The following is a 24,955-nucleotide window of genomic DNA, read 5'->3' on the forward strand; positions in this document are numbered from 1 at the left end:
GGTAAATTTAAGTAAGAAATGTTTAGATGTTTAGTTGTTTCAGCTTATTTTAAGTCTTGTTTGAAATCATTTTGAGGCCCCCTTGGTTTAGGACCATTCGCTGTTCTAGACTACTGTATAGTCACTTGTAGTAACCTTGTATTATAGATGGATTGGAATGATTGGAGCGTGCTAGTTTGTGCATGTTTTGTGTGTATGAAGTTGCTCTCAGTCAAAAACTATGGAATGTCCTCCTGTGCAGGGCGTGTCGAGTGGCAGCAATCCCTTCACCCAGAATCCTCCTCCTCTCTCTGGAGAGTGGACAGCAGTCTGGCCTCTGCACTCTGTAGCCGTTGGCACTGTAGCAAAGAGCTCTCTTGCAGGTAAACATGCAGTGTGTGCACAAATATAGACACAACTGTGAAGACAAATACTGTATACTTTATATTTTTACTTCACTGTATATTTTCTTTTTCTTTTCGTTTTTTTTTTTTTTTTTTGTACATTTTGTTCAGGTGGCCCAGACTTCCTGCAGACCACTCTTCACCCCTGGACTTTGGGGCCACACCTGTCAATGATAGTAAGGTATGCAATCGTAATAGGTATGCAAGGTATGCAATAGTAATAATCTTTTGATCTGAACTTTACCCTTAAGTTTTTCTGTGAAACACATAAGCAATATCTTTGGTAAGAATCTTCAGATGGCAATCAACTTAGAAGTATTATCATCGTGTGAACTATTAATTTAAGTAGAAATATTATTTGAACCATAAGATTGTTGCACTTTTTATATCAGGTGAAGAATTTCACTTTGAAAAACCCTACGGGTTCAGTGGTTTCTGTGGAGATCCGAACCCTCTCCTCATACCCATTTCCGCTTGAAGCCCTCGACACGCTGACCAAATGGTATATACCGTGTACACACACACTCTTATGGCATAAGTTAGCTTCTGTCACCTGATAAATTAAATATCTAATAACAGTATGAATATCTGTGGTGATCTATAAGCTTTTACATGCCAAAACATAACACATGTATTCATGCATAAGGTTAATGAGCAGAGTCATGAACAGTGTCATTTTAGTATTAAGGCAACACTTCTAATTTTCATTTAATTTTTTCATCTAATATTTATATTTTATTTCAGCTTTATTTCAGTTGACAACACCTGTATAGTTTTGAGTTTTGTTAACAATAACAACACTGTTTATAAGACCTGAAATCACATCATGTATGTATATGTTCTAGGTTTAATATTAGCCCGCTGTCCGTGAATATTACTACAACAGAGTTTCTGCTGTTAGCTGCTAACCATAAGGTGAGGTCATGATCTTTGAATAGCATTATTAAAGGGTTAGTTCACCCACAGATGAAAATTCTGTCATTAATTACTCACCCTCATGTCGTTCCACCCGTAAGACCTTCTTTCATCTTTGGAACACAAAATCTTTCTGATGAAATCCAAGAGCTCTCTGACTCAATTTAACCTCCACTGTCAATGCCCAGAAAGGTACTAAATACATTGTTAAAATAGTCCATGTGACTGCAGTGGTTAAACCTTAATTTTATGAAACGACGAGAATACCTTTTGTGCACAAAAACCAAACACAAATAATGTCATGCTTCTCACGTGAACAGCATCAGCCAATATTGAGCCGGCTTTATGACATAGAACCTGGAAGCGCTGAACATAAACAGTGTAGGAGAATAACAGGGAAGAGTCAAATTTGTTGAATATATAGACGTTATTTTTGTTTTGTTTTTGCGCACAAAGTATTCTCGTCGCTCCATATAATTAAGGTTGAACATGAACCACTTTAGTCATGTGGACAATTTTAACAATGTTTTTACTACTTTTCTGGATCTTGAATGACAGTAATTAAATCGCTGCCTATGGAGGGGTCCGGATTTCATCAAAAAGATCTTAATTTGTGTTCCGAGGCATGAGGGTGAGTATTTAATGACTGAATTTTCATTTTGGGTGAACTAACCCTTTAAGTACTATTAAGTATACATTGCAGAGTAAATGTGTCTTGTGTTAACACTGGTTATACTGTGCTCAAACAGGAAAGTGAGCGAGGCAGCGTGCTGAGATTCCTCCTTCAGCCGTGGGAGTCAAGGACGGTTTCTGTGGCGTACCAACCCACAGAACACAAGCCTGTTACCTCACTGCTCCTGATCAGGTACTGCTCTGCCCCACATGAGTTGTAACTGAGGTATTTACATGACTTTGATCAGTTTACTTATCTCAAATCTGTTTAATGGATTAAAGGAAATAGGTTTTGTTCTTTGTTGGTATGTTGCTATGTACAGGACTGCATGGTCATTTAGAAAAACTGGAATTATTTGAAAATTTGTTTGGAAAAGTCAGGGAAAATGATTTATAACTTGGTCTGAATGTGAATGATTCTCATTTAACACTTAGACTTAGATAATGTTTTGCCTTGATGTGTGTGTAATGAAGTTAAAGGTGCAGGGAAGGAGGTGGCAGGAACTGGCAAACATTCAACATCAAACTTTAATCACAAAATAAATAAACAGAACAAAACGAAAGTAAAGTGGCAGTCCCCCATAGACGACTTGCGCATAAACCAAAACAAAACCACAGCATAAAGTCCCAGGCCTAATCAAGTCAAGTCACCTTTATTTATATAGTGCATTGTACAATGCAGATTGTTTCAAAGCAGCTTTGCAGTGAAACATAACGTCTTCCCGTTGTCACTCCTCCTTTTATTCTTCCGGAGCCCCTCCATGGGACTCTAGACTGGTGTGTCGTGCAGGTGTCGCTCATTAACATTGGTTCCACTGTCCACGCTCCACTCCCACGGCTCTCGGTCCCACCCAGTTTCATACTGCAGTGTGGTCACATTTACTTTTGCTCTGCAAAATGTTTTGGGCAAAATCCAGTCATTTCAAAAGGAACCTGCATGATCTGGAATTTTATGTAAGGGCGAAACATTTTCCCATGCAGGTTTTTTCACAAAAAAATTAAACAGAAAGCTGCTTGTTTGCATGAATCAATTACCAATAACTGCAGCTCAAGCTCCTGCTGCTTAACATTTTGACGGCTCAAACCATGTTATGTAGATGGAAAGAGTCATTCAGGGAAAGAAACAGAGATTCAGATATACAGTGATTTTCCAGAATAAAACACTGCACTTTAACATGTTGATACAGGTTTTTGATGTTGTCACATGATATTTCTTACCATGTTTGCCATTGTGATGGCTCAAACCATGTCATGTAGTTGGAAAAAGTCATGCAAAGAAGTAATTAGAAGAACATGTTAAGATTTTCCAGAATAAAACATTTATACTAGATTTAACAACTGTCATCAAAAAAAAAAAAAAAAAAATTCGATAGCATTTTATTTTCATCTTACTACCATATAAAGTAGTGTTTTTTATTGTTAGTGTTTTGTTTTTGTTTTTTTGTTTTCTTTAAGTATTTTTGCTAGATGTTATCATACATTAATTGTTGCTCTATCTGTTCCTTAACAGGAACAACCTGACCGTGTTTGACATGGTTCTGGTTAAAGGATTTGGGGCAAAGGAGCTCCTGAGGGTGGGAGGGAAGCTCCCTGGGCCTGCAGCCTCACTGCGTTTCAACGTGCCCCAGTCTACTCTCATGGAGTGCAGAGATGGTGAGAGACACAGTTGAGCTACTCCTGACATGTCCTTTATGAGAGTTTGGTGAAAAGTACATTAGCGCTGGTAGAAGCATCACCATGTCTAACTAGTTAATGACTTAAACCACATATCATCAGTTTTGGTCATGTTCAGCTAAACAAGTGTCAATGAAATATGCACAGATGAAAGTAGAAGGCAGCTATCTGTGTTACAGCTAAATAATAACGAAAGAGGAAACAATGATACAAAATACATTAACTGCATTTTTGTTCTCTTTCTTGTCTTTTCACAGGTTTACGATCAAGTAAGCCCTTGTTTGCCATCCAGAAAAGCTTTAAAGTGGAGAATGCCGGCGAGTTGCCATTGACTGTAGTATCCATGAACATTAATGGATATAAATGTCAGGGTTATGGCTTTGAGGTGCAGCACTGCAGAGCCTTCAGAGTGGACTACAACTCATCCTCAGAAATCACCATTGCGTAAGTCTGATGTTGTGAATGTGAAACTATTCGGTATCAATGTTCTAAGAGAAGTGAAGATCTTATGCCATCCCTTTGTCTTGAATGTTTGTTTTTTTTAAATTGAGATGATATAAAATCTGTTTTACAAAACTTTAGGACAGTTACATTGAATAGCCTATGTTCTGGGGAAAGTTGGCTGTGTCTGTTTGGCCCTGTCGGTAGATAGCAACAGGTTGGATTGAAGACAATTTAAAAAAAAAAAAAAAAAATCTGTATTCTGAGTTTTGCAAAAAAATTTGCAAGCAACCAATTGATTTGGTATTATTACGTTGTTATATACCAGCAGAGCATTGAATGAGATGCTAAGAAAGATGAGACCGGAAGTGCTAAAATGCTAACTCGTGTCTGGATTTTGGCCTACAAAAATACGTCATCCCTGCAGCACTTTATTACAATGTATTCCCCATCATCCTTTTTTCTCAGTGTTTCATGTCTATTTATTTTCTCACTATCTCAACCGTTCTCTCTGTATCTCTCTAGATTTACTCCAGACTTCACATCTTCGTGGGTGATCAGAGACTTGACTCTGGTAACAGAGCGTGGCTCCATTTTCCACTTCACCCTCAATGTGACTCTGCCTCACCACATGCTGCCCCTGTGTGCTCAGGTGGTACCAGGACCCAGCTGGGAGGAGTCCTTCTGGGTCATCACACTGGTCTTCACCTGGTTAGCAGCCCTTGTACATATTTAAACCACATGAAATGCTACCCTGTGCCTGCAACCCGAGAAGGATTCTATGTGTTAATATCAAACATGTTCTCTCTGCAGTTCCTCTCTAGCTGGTGTGTGTCTGATGGCTTTCCATCAAGCTCAGCACATTCTGAGCGAGTTCTCCGCGCCAAGTCCACGTAGCAATCACAACTCTGTACCTCGTGAAAACAGCAGTGTCAACCACAGCTCCTCAAATGGTGTCAGGTGAGTCAGCATCAAATTTTGTTATCAGGGCTGCACAAATAATCCAAATAAAACTGAAATCACACACACAATAAAATATTTTCAGTGTCTTAGAGCATTTTGGTGTGCAGTCAGTGCTGCTCCACACAAACTCAGGTGCTCGGAGTCAGGGTTGCTCTGTTTTGTTTTTGTGGTTTTTTTTGGACAGAGGTTTACATCGTTGCATTGAATTGTATGTATTATTTTATAATTGTATTATAGAATTGTATTAAACTGTTGCCTGTACACAGAAGGTAAAAGATAATGATAATAATAATAATAACAAAAGAGTAAATTATTATTTGTTCATTTTACTACTGTGAAATAAAGATCTAATATTCAATACAAATATCCAATAATTACTTTTATTATTTAAACATTAATAATAATAATACAGTAGTAAATTATTTCTACTACTAGTACTGTAAAATATAGATCTAGTATGCAATAAAACTTTAAATAATTAATATTATCATACAAAAAATTATTAAAAATATAACAAAGCAGTTAATTATTAGTTCTACTACTAGTACTAATATTCAGTAATAATTACATTTATTATATAAATATTATTATTAAAAAAGGCATTGTTTGTTAGTTTGTGTTTTTTATTTGTTTTTGTAACATGGAAATATAAGCAGCATATTTTTATATAAAATATTTTTTGCTTGATTCTCGTTAGCTGTTTATTATTAACAGCTTAGCTTGTTAGCCAATTGGAGCCATTTTTAAATAATTATTGTTTGCTTGTTTGTTTGCTTGTTTGTTTGTTTGTTTATTAGAGGAAAAGGCAGTTGTAAGAACTACACAGACACAAGCCACCCCTCTGACAAAGGCAAGGGAAGGGGATCTCCAGCTGTGGCCAATGGGGCAATTCGGTCACAGTCCTCATCCAAGAAAAGTACTGGAGGTTCTTCCCAGCCTCCAAAGAAGCAGACTAAGGTGTCGTTCCTCTACAGTAGATATAAAAATAGCCCCGCAACTGCCGCTGCTAGTGTTTCTGCTACCTCGGACTTTTGCAACCCTCCAATCGATGAAGATAGAGATCACACCTTTGAGTTAGACCCAGAAGTTTGTAATAACAACAACAATAACAATGATATATTAGATGAAACCCTTCTCTCTGCTGAGAAGAAAGAGCACTTTAGAGAATCCATGGAGGACAAGGCTTTGCCAGCTGATATGTTTCCTATGGAAACACTCCCTGGATTACCTGAAAACGTCACAGCAGGCAGAGTCCCTCAGCCTGCAGATGAAGTGATGAAAAATGAGGAGTGTAAAAGAAAAATCAATGCAGAAAAAAGGGATAATGTAGATGAAGAGGTAAGAGCTATCACCTTTCATTTTACCCTGCTAAAATCTGTGCAACATTTTAGCAAAAGGTTCTTTGTGTTACGGTTCTTTGTTTTTGTTTTGTTTTTTAACCTCACTAAGAAAAATGAATTGTTTGTGCCCCTCAGAAGATAGAAAGAGGCGGCAGTCAGAAGAACAGACCGGAGAAAGATGCAGAACTTGGAGTGTCTGCCACCAACACCAAAGCAAAGAAAAACACAGGCAGAAGTCGCAGAAAGGCATCTGAGCTCATTCCTGGGTAAGCGTCTGTGATGAAACGATGAAAATGTTGTAGTGCACAGATGTTACCTTCAGATGTTAGATATCTTGTGATAGTTATGTTGTGTTCCAAGTAGTAGTGTGAACTGACAGCGGATTGATTTAAATCACGATTTGCTGCATTTTGATGGTCAAAAGCAGTTTTAACCCTTATGCTAAAGAACATTGCCACACTGTTTCCTTTATTATAAATACACTACATTAGCACATCATGATTCACTTGATTTTTAGCATTTTTTAATTAAATTATTGACCCCAATATACAATTCACAATTTAAGTCATATTTTAAGATTGATTGCATATGATGTATGACACTTTACAATAAAGTTCCATTTGTTTACATTTGTAAAAATAAAAAATACTTCTAAAGCCCTTATCAATTTTAGTTGATGTTAATTTTTTGCATTTACTAATACAGTATTGAAATCAAAAGTCGCATCTGTTAACCTTAGTTAATGGACCTGAGCTAACATGAACTAACAATGAAAAGCTTGATTTTAATAGCTAACAGTAACAAAGATTAATGAATACTTTAACAACTGTATTTATCAGTTAAGTAATACATTAACTTTAATTAATGGGACCTTATTGTAAAGTGCTACCAAATGATTTATTGAAACAAACGAGCAAATTAATACATCTAAAATCACCCAAATCAATAAAACATGAGACATGTCATGAGACAACTATTTTTATCAGAAGAAACTATTTACAATTTTTATTACAAGTAGTACACTTTTTTTCTTTCTTTAGATGTTTTTATTAAAATATTTTTATTTATTGAATGTTGAATCTGTATCTGCCATCAAATAGCCTGTGAAGCTGAAATGGCAATACTACTACTATTGTATCTGTTTATTATGGTTTATTTTCTTTCATTCTGGCAATCCTAAACAGACTTCCTGAAAACAGTGTTGTCATGGTGACAGAGAGTGAGAGAGAACCTCCACGTAATGCTGCTAGAACCCGCAACATGAAACCTGAACTACCTAAAATAGGAGCCAACCCAGACAGCCCTCTCAAACACAATGGTGAGGAAGTGATGTATAGCAGTTCCTCTGTCTCACCACTGTATGTGTGAATAATATCATACCAGTGTTCCTGAACATCCTAATCTTACTACGGTTGTTGAAGACAACATGAACTGGTTTTAAATGATTACAAGATTTTTAAACTGTTTTTGAAAGAATTTTGATCAATTGATTTGATCAAAATACTGTAATATTGTGAAATATCATTACAATTTAAAACAACTGTTTCTATTTTAATACTTTGAAATTTTATTCCTGTGATGGCAAAGCTGAATTTTCAGCATCATTACTCCAGTCTTCATTGTCACAATATCATTGTGATATGTTATAATATGTATGCATGTATGTATGTGTGTGTGTTTGTTTATATATATATAAATTACTTTTAGGTGTAGGGTTGGTGTAGGGCGATAGAAAATACAGTTTGTAGAGTATAAAAACCATTACCAATGTCCCCACCAATTCACAAAAACAAACGTGTGTGTGTGTGTGTGTGTGTGTGTGTGTGTGTGTGTGTGTGTGTGTGTGTTAACAGACCGGGGGTAATTCTCCACATCAGTTTTGATAATCGGTTTTCTTTTACACAAACGCAGGCACGTGTTTAGTCAGACCAAGGCGTAAGTGTCCAGAGCGACGTCTGCAGTGGGAGTCAGGCTCTGATTCAAGCAGTTCATCAGGCAGTGTAAGAGCCAGCCGAGGGTCCTGGGGCAGCTGGAGCAGTGCCAGCAGCATAGAGGGAGAAAGAGACCCCAACAGACATCCATGCAGGAGTAAGAGATCACACACATGCGCTTACTACACACTTTTGTATTAAAGGTGTGTTCACGCCATGTTGAAATTAACGCAATTTTAGAGATGTCCTTGTAGAGCTCGTAATTACAGCTTTTAAGATGGGAATTTTCTGAGAGCTCCTATTTTTACCACCTGACCACTGCAGATTCATTTAGCCCTTGATAGTGTCGCCATAGAAACATATAATTCCCAGTCCAAGGAAGTGAACAGCTCCGAATAGAACGTCACGTGTTGTCATCTCGAGGCTTACAGCAATTACGACATGGCGTGAACGCAGTATAAGCTGCTGAAGGGAATTTATTATAACCTAATATTTTAATCAAAATTGCTGTATGGTGTTTGTTTTTTTTTAGGAGACAACATTCAGTACAACCCATATCCAAAAGATCGGGAATGCTACCTGAACATGAACTATACCTACAAAACTCAAAGGTAAAACGACTACATTTTCTTAAGTTATTCAGCTTAAATGATTGAGAAATCTAAAAGTGATTGACGATATTTATACAAATTTGTCCACAGCATGAACAATCTATATGTCAGGGAACCATGCCAAAGCCCAGAAGTCTGTCCTGACCCTGTACTCCCTAACAGCTTCGCTGATGTAGCTGCAGGTGTTGACAAAAACATCGGTGAGGGACAATCAATCATTACATTTCTAGAGAGGATCATTATGTAGATGTAAGATTGTACTTTTTATTTATGTGATTATGCATTTTGGTTTCCACAGATGTAATTGGCTCTAATGTGATTGAAGAGACATGGTCAGCCGCCTCCATTCCTCTGACCAATGGATTCAGGTACAACATGCCCGAATCCCCCCCGTTTGTCCCTCAGAGTCCCTCATCCGGATATGACGGGTATGCCTCAGGCTTTTAGTTCTATTGTATTTATTTTTGATTTCATTTGCATCCATCCACTGAAAAATTTAAATGCTTATGTCTCAATTTTATGAAGCTTCCCTTGGAACAACATGAACAGCCAGAGTACCAGTCAGTATCCCTATAGTGATCAGACCAACTATATGCCAACAGGTGAGGGGTTTTCTGTTCATATCCGAAATTTCTCTCTGTAATACGTAGTTACCGAAAGATGAGTGATCATTTTCTTTGTTTTGTCCATGAAGGTAATGGAAATTACCAAAATCCATTCTCATGCCCTGAAAGCCAAACCATGACCCAAAGCCATCAGCCAGTCTGGGGAGAGAATGGAGCCCATGACATGAACTCCACATGGGACACTGGCAGTTGCGTGGGCAGCAAGGTGAGATTTACGCGAGTGTTTGTTTTTGTCAAGCACTTTCAAAAAATAATTTTTATGGCAGTAGTGTTCTCACAATGCTGGAATTCTAACTTTGATACAATACTTTGAAAAATACTAATATTTGGGACAAGACAACCCAGGTGAATAGGAAAAAATGTAACTGTTATTCTCATATTTCACCAGTTGATTGATTACATTTCTGAAATAAATATTTTTATGTTTAAATATGCAAATGAGGCCTTACCTAATTAAATATGCACTGATTTACATACATTTCCAGAATAGAAAACCGAACAATGGTCAAAGCCAGGCTCAAAATTCTCAAAGTTTCATTATGTTGATGACATCAGTCAATTTTTTTAGTAATAAAATGTTGTATAAAGTAAAGTGCTACTGAAGTGGAGATTTCTGGCTCAGAGCATGAGAAAATGAAAATAGAAAAAGTGCAATACAATAAACTAGGGCTGTAATAATAATGCTTTAATTTCGATTAATTAATCTGAGAAAAAATAACGTGTTATTATCCATTCCGTATTGAACCTGGAGCCATTCTCGCGCGCGAGCTCTTTCAAAGTAAGCACCGTCTTTGCAATCTCTCTATCTCAAACATAATAATCTAAATCAACTGACACAATGCTAAAAGTTCGTAAGACCGAATCCATGTTTCACGAGGCGTTTTATTTTCCTGAATAACCGCTGGGTGTGAATAGTGCTCAAAAGAACGTCACCTCATCTTCTCTGACAGGCGCCCTGCACGTGCAGCTGACATAAACCACACGTTCAGTAATCAAAAAGAAAATCCTATCCAGTGGTGAAGTGTTTTCTGTGTTGACAAATCTTTTGCGATGTCCTAATAACAGTCATGATTCGCACGCAATGCGTCAACGTCCGCTAATGTCCAATTCGCAACCTAATGACTCATTTGAACAAATTAATTTTAATGAATCATGACAAAAACTGATCTGTCCACACGGTCTACAGTATAATGAATCATTTACTCGAACAAATCTGAAATTAGAACATAAGTGTGCTTACCTCATTTAGCAAGAGTGGTTAGTAAAATTAGCCTTAATAATCCACAATATTTTCAGGTTATTTAAATGTCAATGTGTAGTAAATTAGGCCTACCTATAAAATCAGTTAGTTTAGACTGGAGTGAGGTGAAACCAGAACAAAGCAAGTTGTTGTTAGCTAGGTGCAATCAATTGTAAATGGTAGAAAATTATATTATTAGTTAATATAACTTCTAAATGCTACTTTTTAATACTTTTCAGGTTTAGCAAAAAAGCATCTTCTCTTACATAGAGCTACAGAAATTTTTTTTTTTTTTTTTTTTTTTTTTTGCAAAGAGGGCAAGAAAGAATTACAGTGAGAGTGACGGGTACTTTATTGTCAGTATCGGGCTCGCAGATCACGTGGGTAGGGCACTTTTTACTGTTTGTGTGGATGACCATGTCTGTCACCACCAAAGACCATTGTTGACCCAGGAAAAACCCTGCATTGATTCATTTGAACTGAAATATTTAATACTTTCACAGCAAAAATTATGTATGCGATTAATTTAGATTAATTAATCACAGAGTATGTAAACACTTAAAAGTGTATTTTGGATGTTTTCTTTCCACTAGTCTGAAACAACACTATGAAAAGTCAAGTAGCTCTAAATCTCAAAATTGACAGATGCATGGAAAACAATATTTTTGCCTTTTGTGTCTTGTCTTGATACCATTTTTTGATAAAGACAAAAATTGCCACAATTAAAGATATTAAATTTAAACAGTATCTTTGTTAATTTGCTTTTGACTATAATCAAAACAGCATTTCCACCAATGGCCCGAACAGTTCTAAGAATGGTAAGGAGCGGCTACAAATTATATTTCCACTAATGCTTGGTTTGGCATGGCACAATTACAAACGGTTCTCAATTATCTATGTTTTACACATTCTCAGCACAGTTGAAAACATATGTACTGGCTGGGTCGGATTGGCACACAATGAAACAGTAAAGCAACAAAAAACTGTTTGGCCCAATGGTGAAAAAGCAGCTAAAGTATTTTCTTATCAACTGAAACACTTTTGTCTGAGATTATTCAGAGATTATGATAGATCTGAGGGAGATTATAAAATAATAAACAAATAATCCTATTAAGTATAGTAATTTACTTTAGGACTTTTAATTTCCTCACTTCCAAGAGTTTTATTTTAGCAGGGAGACATTTAAAGGTGCAGTATGTAAGAATTATGTCCGCTAGAGGTCGCTAGAGGCCTTTTGAAAACAAAGGCATAGCTTGATGACGCCAAGTTTGAGCGTGAAATCTTGGGACGTGGACTTCACCTCAACGGACGGTGCAAAAGTGTTGCAAATTATGCTAATATGAAAATAAAGCGTAACTGACTCGTTGTGTTGTCAAATGCGCATTAAGAGATGGCGTTCACTCTGTCTGAAACATGCAGCTCAAAGGGCCGTATACATATTGAATTAAAATTCACACATGCGTTGTCAACTCACAGTGTATCAACAGTGTATCAAAACTGAGGTAAATGAGTATTGAAATGTTTAAAATATAATTAAATAACATTTAAACTAGTATTTTAAGTGTGATATTGACAGATACTTGAGCTTTAATAGTTGGGAAAAAAAAAAAAAAAGTTTAAATACCCACAAATTGCAAACAAATGCAGAAAAAAAAAACTGTTTACATTGGCATCTTTGTTTAAAAACTGTTTGGAAATTCTTATTCTGAGCACCTTAGAAACACGCTGTAGATTCTTTGTTAAATTAGGAGTATTAAAGCAATGCTCAAAGACTGGCCGTTTTTCTTTTCCAGCCATACTTTTCAGGAACCAGAAGTCTGTCACCCATGTCCAGTCTTTTCGGCTCTATCTGGACACCTCAGAGCGAACCTTACCAGAACCACTTCCACCCAGAGCGCTCCGCTCCAGTCTCACCCCACTCGCCCATCTCACCCGTCGCACCCTTCAACCGTGAACCAGGTGGCGCCTGCCCCGGAAAACAGTACTCCAGCTTCAATCCCTTTGGACCACACATGAATTTGGACATATGGAACTCCTCTTCAAACCGGAGCTCCAACTCTCAGCTCTCCAACGATTCAGGCTACTGTGGGGATATGTGAGGAAACTGTGCTTTTGAATATTGAGGAAAAAAAGAATGTGCTTTTATCTCTTATGGGGAAAAATGTGAATATTCTTCTTTCTTTTATGTTTGTTGTTGTGGTAAGGTTCAGCATTTTGTTGTATATTTTTCTAGATGTTTTGCAAGTTTGACCATTGAAAATAAAAAAAAAAAAAGTTTTGTATTTGACTCTGTGTTGTGAATTACTTTAAGGTTTAATTTTGTCAATTGCTTAAATACTCTAACATACAAAAGTTGACAACTTTTGCAGACATTGAACAAAAAAACTTTTCTAACGCATTTAGATTTTAGGAATGAATTTAATATAGATAATGATTTTTACAATTTCATTTATTATATTGAACCTGAGATCTACTCGCTTCAAAAATGGACACTGTAAAAATTAATTGAAGGGACATCGGGGAAATTTCAAGCAATAAAACAAAATATTTGCGAGATTATAATATGCTTTACCTAGATGGATCAAAAAGACATTTCTAACAGTTGTCTTTATTCATTTATTTATTTAATCAATGGACAGGAAATGTACCCTAAATTGTAGAAGGACTTAGGAGGTTTTCTTGGCTGGAAAGTAATGCTCATAGATAACTGCAGTCAACTCAACTCAGAGAACAGAGTGAAGCTTTGTAGTGAAGCTACAAGTGTTTATGATGGGTAACACTATATTTTGATGGTCCATTCTACTAATTAAATACTTTGCAACTACATTTCAGCTAACTCTCATAAGAGTATTAGTAAAATGTCTGCTTAATATCTGCTAACACTATATTGATGGTCCGGCAACAGACATTCTGCTGACTATAAGAAACTTAGCAACTATGTCAACTTATTCTACTAACCCTAGCCTAATAGTCTGCTAATTCTCTGAGAGTTGACATGTAGTTGCAAAGTTACGAAGTGGACCATTGAAATGAAGTGTAACCTTACTATGTCTTCTGTTTCAATCTTCGGTTCTAGATTGCTTTCATAGTCATAAAAGTACAACACAGAACAATTAAGTGTCCTTATAAAATTAAGTACACTATTTTCATCTGTAGGTCAGTATCTCTAAGACTTGAATAGATTCAGAACAACTCAAATAACACAATGTTAATTCATGTGCTGTGCAAATATAATGATATAACACTGGTCACCTAAATGTGACGTTAAAACAAATCTGAAAGCATAACTGGTGTCTTATGCCAAAAAGCATAATACAGAAAAGGAGTAAGATTCAAGCTTTATTGCTACAAAAAAGCAGGCTTGTGGGTAAAAAGGGGAAAAATACATTTTGGAATGTATGTGATATTGTGTATTTTGTGCAAACAAGCAGCACTAGTTCCATGTGTATGACAATAGGACTGTACAGGAAAACAGACATACAGTAAGACGAGGAAGATTTACTTTATGCATTCATCTGTTTGGCATGAGTACACTTGAAGGAAAAAAACAAAACAGGGCACTTTTTCAGTTTAAGCATTATGAGTATGAACATGATTTGTCAACAACACAAAATAACCACTCTCACAACACAATGATCAGTAATAATGCATGTCAACCATGGGCCCTTTAATATTAGCACTAGATGTATTTTGTGTTGCTAAATCACAAAGTGCATCGGGTGAATTGCGCATGTGATACATCACCGACATTTTCTGGTCAATTCTCTGAATGGCACAAATTAAAATTAATTAGCATCTTTTATAAATGAAATGGCAGATTTTAATTCAACAGTGCAGTGACACTCAAATAAAAAAAAAAAAGTAGTTTTTGTTTATCTAAACAGCAAATCAAGTGATTTGTTTCTTGCATATTATTAGAGACGTACAGTAACTGCATTATACAAACATCGTACCAACCACTGTTGTGCACATCACAGTCATAATCAGAGAAGCACATATATTGTGGTATAAGTTAGAAATATTCCTGACATCTCTTTTAAACAACTCAAATACTGGTGATACTGGCCAACCATAGTGAGATTATTTTCGTCTGTTTGATGTGTAGATGTATAAAATTGAATAGCAGTTTGGAATCGCATTACTCATATTCTTATACATGCCAATACTTTGAAGAGTTCCTTTTTAATTAATTGAGTGTTGAAACAAGAATGCTTAGATTTTTTTTTAACACCATAGAAACATGAATTATTCCCCTAATGTGTAGCAGTTTTTGAGTCAAAAGTGTAGAACAGCATAACCTAATCTATATAGCTTCATTCTTAAAGGGACAGTTTCATTCAAAAATTACATTTCTGTCATCATTTTCTCACTACTTGTTCCAAATCACTGTGATTTTCTTCCATGGAGCACAAAAGTTGATGGATCATATAAGAGTGAAAAACAAAAGAGAGAAAAAGTAGTCTATACAGCTCGTGTTAAGACAATGGCACTTAAAAAAAGTTATAATTTAACATATATTGTTCATCTTCCTCTTCACTGAAACTGAAATTAATTACGAAAGTAATGCAGCAATGCTGACATCAACGCGATATATTTGAGAGTTACAGTGGAATGGATGATTTTTAGTGAATAACAAAATCCGGTCTGTTCCTGACAGGGTCTTTGTATGGCTTGGAATATAGAGAACATGTTTATGGCTGCAATGCACTTTTAATATCACAGACAAGAATGGCTATATATTCTTTAAAAATGATGTGCCTTTTATGTTCCATGGAAAAAAGAAATTAATATGGATTTTGAACAACAAGGTAAAAAGACAGAATTTATATTTTTTGGGTGAACTATTCCTTTAAATTGCAAAACCAATGTTTTTAGGTGTGCAAACTACTATGATCATGGTACAGAATCTCATTTCCTACAGTTTGTTCTTCTCTGCAAAGTGAGGGTGTCTCGAATGAGGCTAAAACGACAACTTCAATGCAATATGAGGGTCCCATTTGGCACGAGGGGCGGCAGCTTGAAGGAATAAGTGCTGTAGAAGTGAGAGTGCTATTGTAGATAACGGTATACTTTAAAACAATGGTTCCCAGAGTCTGCCACCACAACGTGGCCATCAGAGGTGAGAGCCAGTCCTTGCGGGCCATACAGAGGGTCTGCGGAGGTGTTGATGTAGGACAGGAAGGATCCACTGCTGTCAAACACCTGGAGTCCCACAGATGGATGATATAAAGATGTTAAATCTACAATCTTTTAGCTGACATGACCAAAATATACTGCCAGTCATCACACTGTTCAATTCATCTCACGGTTTAATTTGTAGCCCTAACAAAAAGTTTCAGGTTAATCAATCACATGTTTTTTGTGAAATATTCAGTTGTCCTGTGCCTGTTACCTGAATCCGGCTGTTGCCCCAGTCGGCCACTATAATATTGCCATTGGCATCTACCGCCACACCTGTCGGTGCATTAAACTGCCCATTTCCTTCGCCATTCGAACCAAACTTCAGTATAAACTCACCCTCTGGACTGAACACCTGCAATTTGATGACAATCTGCATTAACACATCAATATTTAAAAAGATTGATGTTTTTGAATGACTTTGAACAGGTACGAGTGAAGTGTTTTTCAAAACGTAACCACAATGTGACTAAAAGTGACTAACAATTTAGACAGCACATTTGAGGAATATGACATGGCAATATATTAGAATGATATTTTACCTTTACAGAATGATTATGAAAATCAGTCACAATGATTTCATTATTTTGATTCACTGCTGCAAAGTGGGGACCTTTGAAAAGGAAAGAAAAAGAGTTGCATATTGAACTTTTGGTAAATTGAAGCCCTTCTCCCACTTTTGTCCCATGTAAGTGCTCAGTTGCACAATCGCCGTAACATTTGTGATATGTGGCCTTTTGGTTAAAAAAAAATTAGTTTGAGAGAACACAGTTTTATATACTGTATGAGCTGAAGGCTGAAGCAATTTTGGCAAGTACACTTTCATTAAATTAATGCTGCCTTCATGTGTTATCTAAAATTCATACTTCTGACATTATGAATGTGTTGTGTTGTTTTTTTCAGAAAGAATAGGAAGCCGCCAGGTTCGTTCTTGCCTATTATATAAAGCTAAAATGTCTAGAAGATATTTAGTCAATATCCAACAGATTTTTAGCATCCCTTTTGTTGGCAACCATATAAACATTACTTACGCTACTGTATACATTCACTGTTCTATCTAGATAGTCGGCTTGCTGATGATTCTGGGATTTCTTTCAAATAAATGCTATTTTCACTGTACATACTGTACAATATGCATCAATTAGTTATTTATACCTGCAAATATACATGATTATAATGGTAAAAGAAAGCTACACTATATTGCCAAAAGTTTTGGGACACCTGTCTTTATGTGCACTTGAACTTTAATGACATCCCATTCTTAATCTGTAGGGTTTAATATGGAATTGGCCCACCCTTTGCAGCTATAACAGCTTCAACTCTTCTGGGAAGGCTTTCCCCAAGGTTTAGGAGTGTGTTTATGGGAATTTTTTGACCATTCTTCTAGAAGCGTATTTGTGAGGTCAGGCAGTGATATTGGTGAGAAGGCCTGGCTCGTAGTCCCCGCTCTAATTCATCCCAAAGGTGTTCTATCGGGTTGAGGTCAGGACTCTATGCAGACCACTCAAGTTCCTCCACACCAAACTCGCTCATCCATGTCTTTATGGACCTTGCTTTGTGCACTGGTGCGCAGTCATGTTGGAACAGGAAGGGGCCATCCCCCAACTGTTCCCACAAAGTTGGGCGCATGAAATTGTCCAAATTGTCTTGGTATGCTGAAGCATTTAGAGTTCCTTTCACTGGAACTAAGGGGCCAAGTCCAACCCCTGAAAAACAACCCCACACCATAATCCCCCCTCCACCAAACTTTAAGTATCGTTCTCCTGGCAACCACCAAACCCAGACTCATCCATCGGATGGCCAGACAGAGAAGCATGAATCGTCAGTTCAGAGAACACGTCTCCACTGCTCCAGTGGTGGCGTGCTTTGCACCACTGTATCTGACGCTTTGCATTGCACTTGATGATGTAAGGCTTGGATGCAGCTGCTCGGCCATGGAAACCCATTCCATGAAGCTCTCTATGCACTGTTCTTGAGCTAATCTGAAGGCCACACAAAGTTTGGAGGTCTGTAGCTATTGACTCTGCAGAAAGTTGGCGACTTCTGCACACTGTGCGCCTCAGCATGCGCTGACCCCGCTCTGTGATTTTAAGTGGCCTACCACTTCGTGGCTGAGTTGCTGTTGTTCCCAATTGCTTTCACTTTGTTATGATACCACTAACAGTTGACCGTGAAATATTTAGTAGTGAGGAAATTTCATGAATGGATTTATTGCACAGGTGGCAACCTATCACGGTACCACTCTTGAATTCACTGAGCTCCTGAGAGCGACCCATTCTTTCACAAATGTTTGTAAAAGCAGTCTGATGCCTAGCTGCTTGATTTTATACAACTGTGGCCATGGAAGTGATTGGAACACCTGAATTCAATGATCGGAGGGGTGTCCCAATACTTTTGGCAATATAGTGTATATATGTGGGAACTAAACTAATGAATCCAAATCGAATGAATCTTAACAGTCACTAGTCACTACAGCAATGTTTCTCTACTCGGCCATGCTGAAAGTTTATGGCTTGCCCAATTCGGAAACTTAGGTATCAAAATAGCTTTGAGAGGCCATTCATGTCCAATTTCTGTCTAGGAAACTTCTATTTACAATAATTCAGATGGCACATGAAGGCTGAATAAATTCCTGTATGTAACCAAGGTAAGTACCTGCAAATTGTTTGTCACTGTTGCCTCGGTTGCCAAACTTGGAGACAAGTTTTCCATTGGGCTGGAAAATGAAGACGCAGCAAGATTTATTGTCAACCACAATGATGTGGCCATTTCTATCAACAGACACACCCTTAGGACCCATGAGCTTCCCTGAGCCAATTTTAGTCTGAAAAAAGACACAAAGGGCACAAGAGAGAGAAAAAAAAGTCAAAATTCAACCTCCATAATGAATTTTCCTTTTTTTACGTGTATTTATAAAAAAAACATGGCAATAACAATGATTTCTGATAATAAGTATTTGGTAAAAAATCTATTTCTCATAAATTCTTAAAAGTAAAAATTTTCCTTAATAAAACTAATTTAACAAAAAAACAGATGCAGATACCTTAAACTTGCCATCACTGGAGAAAATGCTGACCCATTTATTATCATAGTCAGCAATGATGATGTCACCATTGGGGTGCACAGCGACACCAGTTGGCCGCTGAAGTTGTCCTGGCGATCGGCCCCTCACTCCAAATCGACTCTTAAACTGTCCATCATTTGTAAATATCTACAATTGAAACAATTTACATCTTTAAAAAAAAACATCAAATTAAGCATTTCTTAAAAATGTTTTATTTAAATGAAAAAGGCATTAAGCAACCCACAGAGTGGTGGTAAAGAGTTGATTTAAACTGATTAGAATTGTATACCTGAACACACTGATTGTTACTGTCTGCTATCAGGACCTTGCCAACAGAAGAAGCAGCAACTCCCTGCAGATTGGTGAACTCACCCTTATTTCTGCCTTTAGTTCCTTTGGGACAATAAATAAATAATTAGATAGGATGGATGGATAGCATTATTGTCTTCCAATGGACATCTATTCAAAACTGATGATTCTTTTTTATTGTTCATCATCTGCTAATATTGTATATTTAATTGTTTCTTAAGAGTATAGATTTATATATATTTAGCATAGATTTATAATACTGACCAATGATGGATGAACACACTAATTATTAGATCCACAAAACACCTGGACAAAACAAAAAACAAAAAAGCTATTCTACTATAACAAAGAGTCACTTTTCTCAGCAAAAGTAATGAGTAATAAGAGAGTGAGTCATGAGAGAATATGAGAGAGTGACTCATCTTTTTTTTTACAAATATAAAAGCTTTTGTTCCCTTTGTAGTTCCTTTTATAATCAGGTTTTCTCTAATAAAAGCATTTCCCTTTTACAGTGATGTGACTGTAGTAGTGATTATTTCTTATGCAATCTGTTAGGACAGGATTCAGACAAAAGGAACGTGTGCCCGTCATACCGATTCGGAACATGAGGTCGTCTTCAATTGGGTTTTCTTTCCGTTTGCCGGTGCTGTACATGCTGGCAGGGCGTTTGATGGCACGCTGTTTCACATGGCTGCTTCCTGGAGATTTGAGACGTTTCTTGCCTCCGTCTGCAGTCAGGGAGATGTCCATCATTTTGTTGGCACGTATGCTGAATGGGCTGCCTTTAATATGCTGATCATATAGCTTCAGCGAGAGCGTGAAGCGGCCTTCACACGGGGCCGTGTATACAAACTCATAAGTGCCATTTTTATGATCCGTGACTTCGCCTCCCCCCACTATGGTGCCATCAGAGGCAGAAAGATCAGCTATGAGCAGAGCATTTCCTGTCCGGCACAGTCCGCCGTCTCTGTCTTTTGTTGTTATGGTCACAGAGGTTGGCTGTCCCACGATGCAGTGCCTCAGGCCTTCACCGGTGGCAACGGTTTCTGCGGCTACAGCATTTGTGGTTACTATAGCACCAAGGTTATGGATGGATTTACGAAGACCATCGGTCTCCACCAAGAAGTCCAGCTGGTTGTTCTCCTCTGGTCGAAGTGGGAGCTCCTGATTGGCCAACTCATCAAGACGCTCGCTCATCTGCTTCTTGACCAATAGGACCTCAGCTTCCGAGCCATGATTAAGAGCCTGTTCGGTGAAACTGCAGCTGCTACGTATGCCCTCCTGTCCCTGCAGCAACGACTCCAGTTGAGCTTGCAACACCTGCAATGACATACAAATTATATATTCATACACATAAATGTACAATAACACACATTCAATGGCACAACACGCTACAAATAAGCGTTCTTGAATCCAACAGAGGCTAAAAGGTTTGTTCACAGTGGTATAAATATTTAGATCTGCAGCCACACAGATAAAGCGGCACAAACAGATGATGATACACATATAAATTGCACATACAGTGGGCTCCAAAAGTCTGAGTCCACACTGAAAATCTGTTTATAGATTTAGAAAATGTAAAGGATACACATAAACTAAGAGGAAATATTTAATATTCTGCATTATTACTAGATCAGTAATACAAATCAACAAATTTGTGATTATCTTAACTCCTTTATACAGGAGACCAGATGTTTTTGCTTTTATTAAAGCACAAGATGCTCTCTGGAAAATTCACAAATTACGTTGGACAACATAATCATAAGGTTTTGTATTTAGGCTTTGTAACACATATGTCATCATTTACAGAATCTGGTACTAATAAAGACATTCTGTCTGAGAAAAAAAGGTCTAATGGATCAGTCAGAATAGCATGACACGGACCAAATGTACTCAACGCTAACAGATTCATGCTTTGATAAAGCCATCATGTTCAGTCATTTCAAATACAACAGTCATAAAAAGATACCAAATGAGGAAAAACTTGACAGTTTAATTCTAAAACTCAGAAAAAATGTAATTCAGAATCCTACCTCACCTCAACTTGTTTATCACAGTCTTCTTCCATTACATTGCCCCAAACTATTTGTGCCTGCTAGCGACTAGCTGTGCTGCCTTTGTTTACTTTGTGTTAAAAGGCTGCCTCTGTAGTTGGTCTGGTTCTTCCAGATGAATCATTCCCATGTGACGCTCTGCCAGCTGCCAGGACTGATGTCACAGTCAGACCCACACACAAGCATGTGCTACAGAGTTATTCATTTGTTTAATCATTCACCACAGCAAGACAGTGCGACTGATATGGGAGGAGCCAAGATCTTGCATGGGTGCAGAGAATAAACAAGTCTATTCTATTTTGCAGCTTATTTGGGTCGAGAACTACCCACTTAATAAGGAAGAGACAGGCATGTATTCACTAGTTTGTATGTAGCATTTAGGGGAAGGGAAATCTGAATATAGTAATACTATAACTGAAGAAACAAGTTCTGGCCCCGATATACTTCAATATCAGGCCAAAACAAAGTTAGTTTGGAGTTTGTCTCTGGAGTTCGAACATGGACATGGAAATCTTCTCAAGTTAATTTCTTCTGTTCAGTCCACTGAGGTCAGATAAAAGGTAAAACATGAGCACACTGGAGAGCTGCTTTATAGTGGAAATTGAAGTTGTAATTCTAACTGCGGTTGAAATTTTTTTTTCATGGTTAATACTGTAAAGTTGCTTGCTTTAAAGCAGCCTATTGTATAAAGTGGTATTTAAATAAACGCAAACATAAAATGAATGCAAACATATCCACATCACTATGATCAGATGCTTTCTTAACTACTGCTTTCTCACTGTTGTCGTTTTTTTGTGTTTATTTTGTTATTCAGAGGAAAGTGCGTGCATATTTTTACATATTCCTCAAAAAAACGTTCTCAACAGTGTGGACGCATCGAGATGTTTGCTAACACTATTACCTCTGCTCAGCTTCTTTTTATCTTTTTATAACTGAAGAACAAAAAATAACTTTGTCATGAGTATATCTGGCCTTTAAGTCTATTTTAACACAAATATAAAACAAAACAAAATGTTGTAAAGAGTTGATGGTAAGAACATGCAAAACAGCCAGGTACCTATGAATAATAACATAAAAAAAAACAAAAAAACATTGGCCTCTAGATAAGTGTACTAGCCTTCTGTTTGAGTCCGTAGTTGACCTCCAGCTCCATCAGCAGAACACTCTTCCGTACATTGAGGGTCTTCTGAAGTTCCTCAAAAGTAGCATGAATCGCTTCTTCTATTGAATTCTTCTGATTGCTCAGCTGCTGCAAAATCTCAGACAGAACCTCTAGTGCAGAGTCAATTTCTGGCAGCCTAAGGAAAAAAGAACCAGTTATTTATTTTATCTCTTTTTATGTTACTTTCATTACAAATGGCCCTTTTAATATTTTTCATACACTACTAGTCGAATGTTTGGACAAATCTACTCTTTATTTTTTGTTTTTACTATTATTTTCCACATTTTAGAATTTTAGAATCCCCATGATCAGGATTGAAAACCACTGCTTTAACATACAAACATACAAACTAGTAATGGCGAGATGAAGCCTCATGAAGCATTGAAGCTTTTCAGCTAAGTGGTTCACAAAAGGGTTCATTTTTCGAAGGCTTCATTTGCTCACAATACCAACTGGTGGTCAAAGAGTGTAAAACAAGCAGATACATTACAGATGACCTGATGTGATCTGTGATACACTTTATTTTGCGCCAGGTAAGGTTTAGAAATAACGGTGAAGGAAAAAATCAATTTACACATAAACTAATATATTTATTTGAATGTGATTTGTATTTTCTGGTTGTATATAATGACTGTTTAACATAACTGTGTAATAAACATATTGGCTTCAAATGAATGGGGCTATCAAATGTGTGTAAATAAATTCTTTGGTCATAACAGGCAGGAGGGGCAATATTATTATTCTAAAACCACAAATTCTGAGGGGATCCCATGGTTTATATATCTGTCAAAATGTCACGCCAAGATTTGAACCGCATCCTGAACCAGTCAGGCAGAAGCGAGGCTTCGAACGTCATCAATGACGTCATTGATCTAAAGTGATACAAGCCTTGATACAAGCCTTCACTGAAAGCTTCCAGGATTTCTGAACTATTTCCGAAGCCTTGGCATAGAACGTAACATCACTAATACAAACCACAGTGATGAAAACAAAAAAAAATAAGTAAAAAAAAAAAAAAGCTTTCAATCAACAGCAAATATCTACATTCACTCTGTGCAGCACACAGAGAAACAAAAAAGTATTGTCAATCTGCAAAATGTATTTATGTTGCATAGAATCACTGGTATGAGAATTGTATTATCATCCTCAGATTTCAAACTTTTCAAACAAAAAAATCAGCAAAAAAGTCAACAGTTAATCTGTACATTAACCAAACTAACCAATCTACTAAAGATCTACTTTCTAAGAGGTACACTATATGGACAAAAGTATTGGGACACACCACTTGGGACAACCAATTTAGGTGTTTCAATTAGACCTATCGTCCAGTCTAGGAAAATGTACATATTTACCCTTTATTCAAATATTATTAAAAATTTGTAAGCAAATTGTATAGTGCTTGGAGTCAGTTTTGTTTATTTGTGATAACGCATATATATATATATATATATATATATATATATATATATATATATATATATATATATATATATAGAGAGAGAGAGAGAGAGAGAGAGAGAGAGAGAGAGAGAGAGAGAGAGAGAGAGAGAGAGAGAAGTTACAGTTTAGGATTCAGGAGTTACAGTTCATACTGCTTAATCAGCCATATTTTTAATAAGACAATTTACTTAAACAGGAAACAATGTAACTTAAAATTCTGCAGCAATGTATGCACAAGTGTGTTACATGCCTGTTTTTGACAGCATCCAACTGCTCCTGTAGCGAGGCTTTGTGCTGTTCTAGAACATCCTTTAGTGGGACGGTGGCGTGTTCTGCGTGTTCGCCGCTAGTACACTCCTCACACATGGCTGTCTCGCATGGTGGACAGTAGAACTCCATTACCTGATGAAAAGAGAGGAAGTACTGAATATGAATGCTCTTTATTATATTATATTATATTATATTATATTATTATGCACAGCATCAGTGGTAAGCCAAAGATAACTTTTCACATTATGTTTACATATACTCCCTTTGCAAAAACTTCTAGCAATTTCGAAAAAATTAACAGAAAGCAACTTGCCAGGAGGAAAATACTTCTAACATACAGTCAGGCTTCTGTACACTAGACATTTAGTTATCCTGTGCTGCTGCGTACGTCTTACATTTCCTCCATGATTGGGACAGGAGAGTGGTAGTCCAGTGGCCACTCCATTGATAGCGTCAGTGCAGTCCTCACTGAGGTTAGTGTCTGGGCTCCTCTTTAGCACCTCCATCAGGTTGGTGATGAAGAAATTACTCTGAAGTGCCGCCACACCCTTCTCCGGCAGAATAGAGGTCTGACGGCACACCGGGCAAGACAGAGTCAAACTGTGGGCGGGAATGTAGTTCTGCAGACACCTAGGGGAATAGGAACAGGTTACTGAAATAACAACCTATGTGGCAGTGACTG

At 37.1% G+C, this 24,955-nt stretch overlaps 2 protein-coding genes across 8 annotated transcripts in view; one reads left to right on the forward strand and one right to left on the reverse strand.

Annotated features, from left to right (window-relative positions):
* The window catches only part of tmem131l (transmembrane 131 like), a 55,366-nt gene extending 42,310 nt beyond the window's left edge, over window positions 1-13,056 (forward strand). For all 3 annotated transcript variants that reach the window (XM_067402835.1, XM_067402836.1, XM_067402837.1), the window contains exons 16-34: window positions 242-362; window positions 495-564; window positions 776-885; window positions 1,229-1,298; window positions 2,048-2,163; window positions 3,481-3,623; window positions 3,902-4,088; window positions 4,611-4,796; window positions 4,899-5,045; window positions 5,846-6,386; window positions 6,524-6,654; window positions 7,573-7,706; window positions 8,300-8,476; window positions 8,852-8,930; window positions 9,021-9,130; window positions 9,229-9,358; window positions 9,456-9,532; window positions 9,625-9,761; window positions 12,590-13,056. In XM_067402835.1, the coding sequence (XP_067258936.1) occupies window positions 242-362; window positions 495-564; window positions 776-885; window positions 1,229-1,298; window positions 2,048-2,163; window positions 3,481-3,623; window positions 3,902-4,088; window positions 4,611-4,796; window positions 4,899-5,045; window positions 5,846-6,386; window positions 6,524-6,654; window positions 7,573-7,706; window positions 8,300-8,476; window positions 8,852-8,930; window positions 9,021-9,130; window positions 9,229-9,358; window positions 9,456-9,532; window positions 9,625-9,761; window positions 12,590-12,895 (2,972 nt within the window). In that variant the 3' untranslated portion in view covers window positions 12,896-13,056. The remainder of the gene's footprint in view (window positions 1-241; window positions 363-494; window positions 565-775; window positions 886-1,228; window positions 1,299-2,047; window positions 2,164-3,480; window positions 3,624-3,901; window positions 4,089-4,610; window positions 4,797-4,898; window positions 5,046-5,845; window positions 6,387-6,523; window positions 6,655-7,572; window positions 7,707-8,299; window positions 8,477-8,851; window positions 8,931-9,020; window positions 9,131-9,228; window positions 9,359-9,455; window positions 9,533-9,624; window positions 9,762-12,589) is intronic.
* A 932-nt stretch (window positions 13,057-13,988) lies between these two features.
* trim2a (tripartite motif containing 2a) overlaps window positions 13,989-24,955 on the reverse strand; it is a 31,034-nt gene continuing 20,067 nt past the window's right edge. For 3 of the 5 annotated variants that reach the window (XM_067404445.1, XM_067404446.1, XM_067404447.1), the window contains exons 3-12: window positions 24,669-24,903; window positions 24,254-24,405; window positions 22,519-22,699; window positions 19,941-20,667; window positions 19,328-19,431; window positions 19,018-19,185; window positions 18,630-18,798; window positions 16,517-16,587; window positions 16,189-16,329; window positions 13,989-15,998 (exon numbers count right to left, since the gene is read on the reverse strand). In XM_067404445.1, the coding sequence (XP_067260546.1) occupies window positions 15,846-15,998; window positions 16,189-16,329; window positions 16,517-16,587; window positions 18,630-18,798; window positions 19,018-19,185; window positions 19,328-19,431; window positions 19,941-20,667; window positions 22,519-22,699; window positions 24,254-24,405; window positions 24,669-24,903 (2,101 nt within the window). In that variant the 3' untranslated portion in view covers window positions 13,989-15,845. Of the gene's footprint in view, window positions 15,999-16,188; window positions 16,330-16,516; window positions 16,588-18,629; window positions 18,799-19,017; window positions 19,186-19,327; window positions 19,432-19,940; window positions 20,668-22,518; window positions 22,700-24,253; window positions 24,406-24,661; window positions 24,904-24,955 lie in introns of those variants that run through there. The other 2 variants (XM_067404444.1, XM_067404448.1) reach the window with 2 other exon arrangements.

Source organism: Chanodichthys erythropterus, chromosome 12 (assembly GCF_024489055.1).
Source record: "Chanodichthys erythropterus isolate Z2021 chromosome 12, ASM2448905v1, whole genome shotgun sequence".
Lineage (NCBI taxonomy): Eukaryota > Metazoa > Chordata > Actinopteri > Cypriniformes > Xenocyprididae > Chanodichthys > Chanodichthys erythropterus.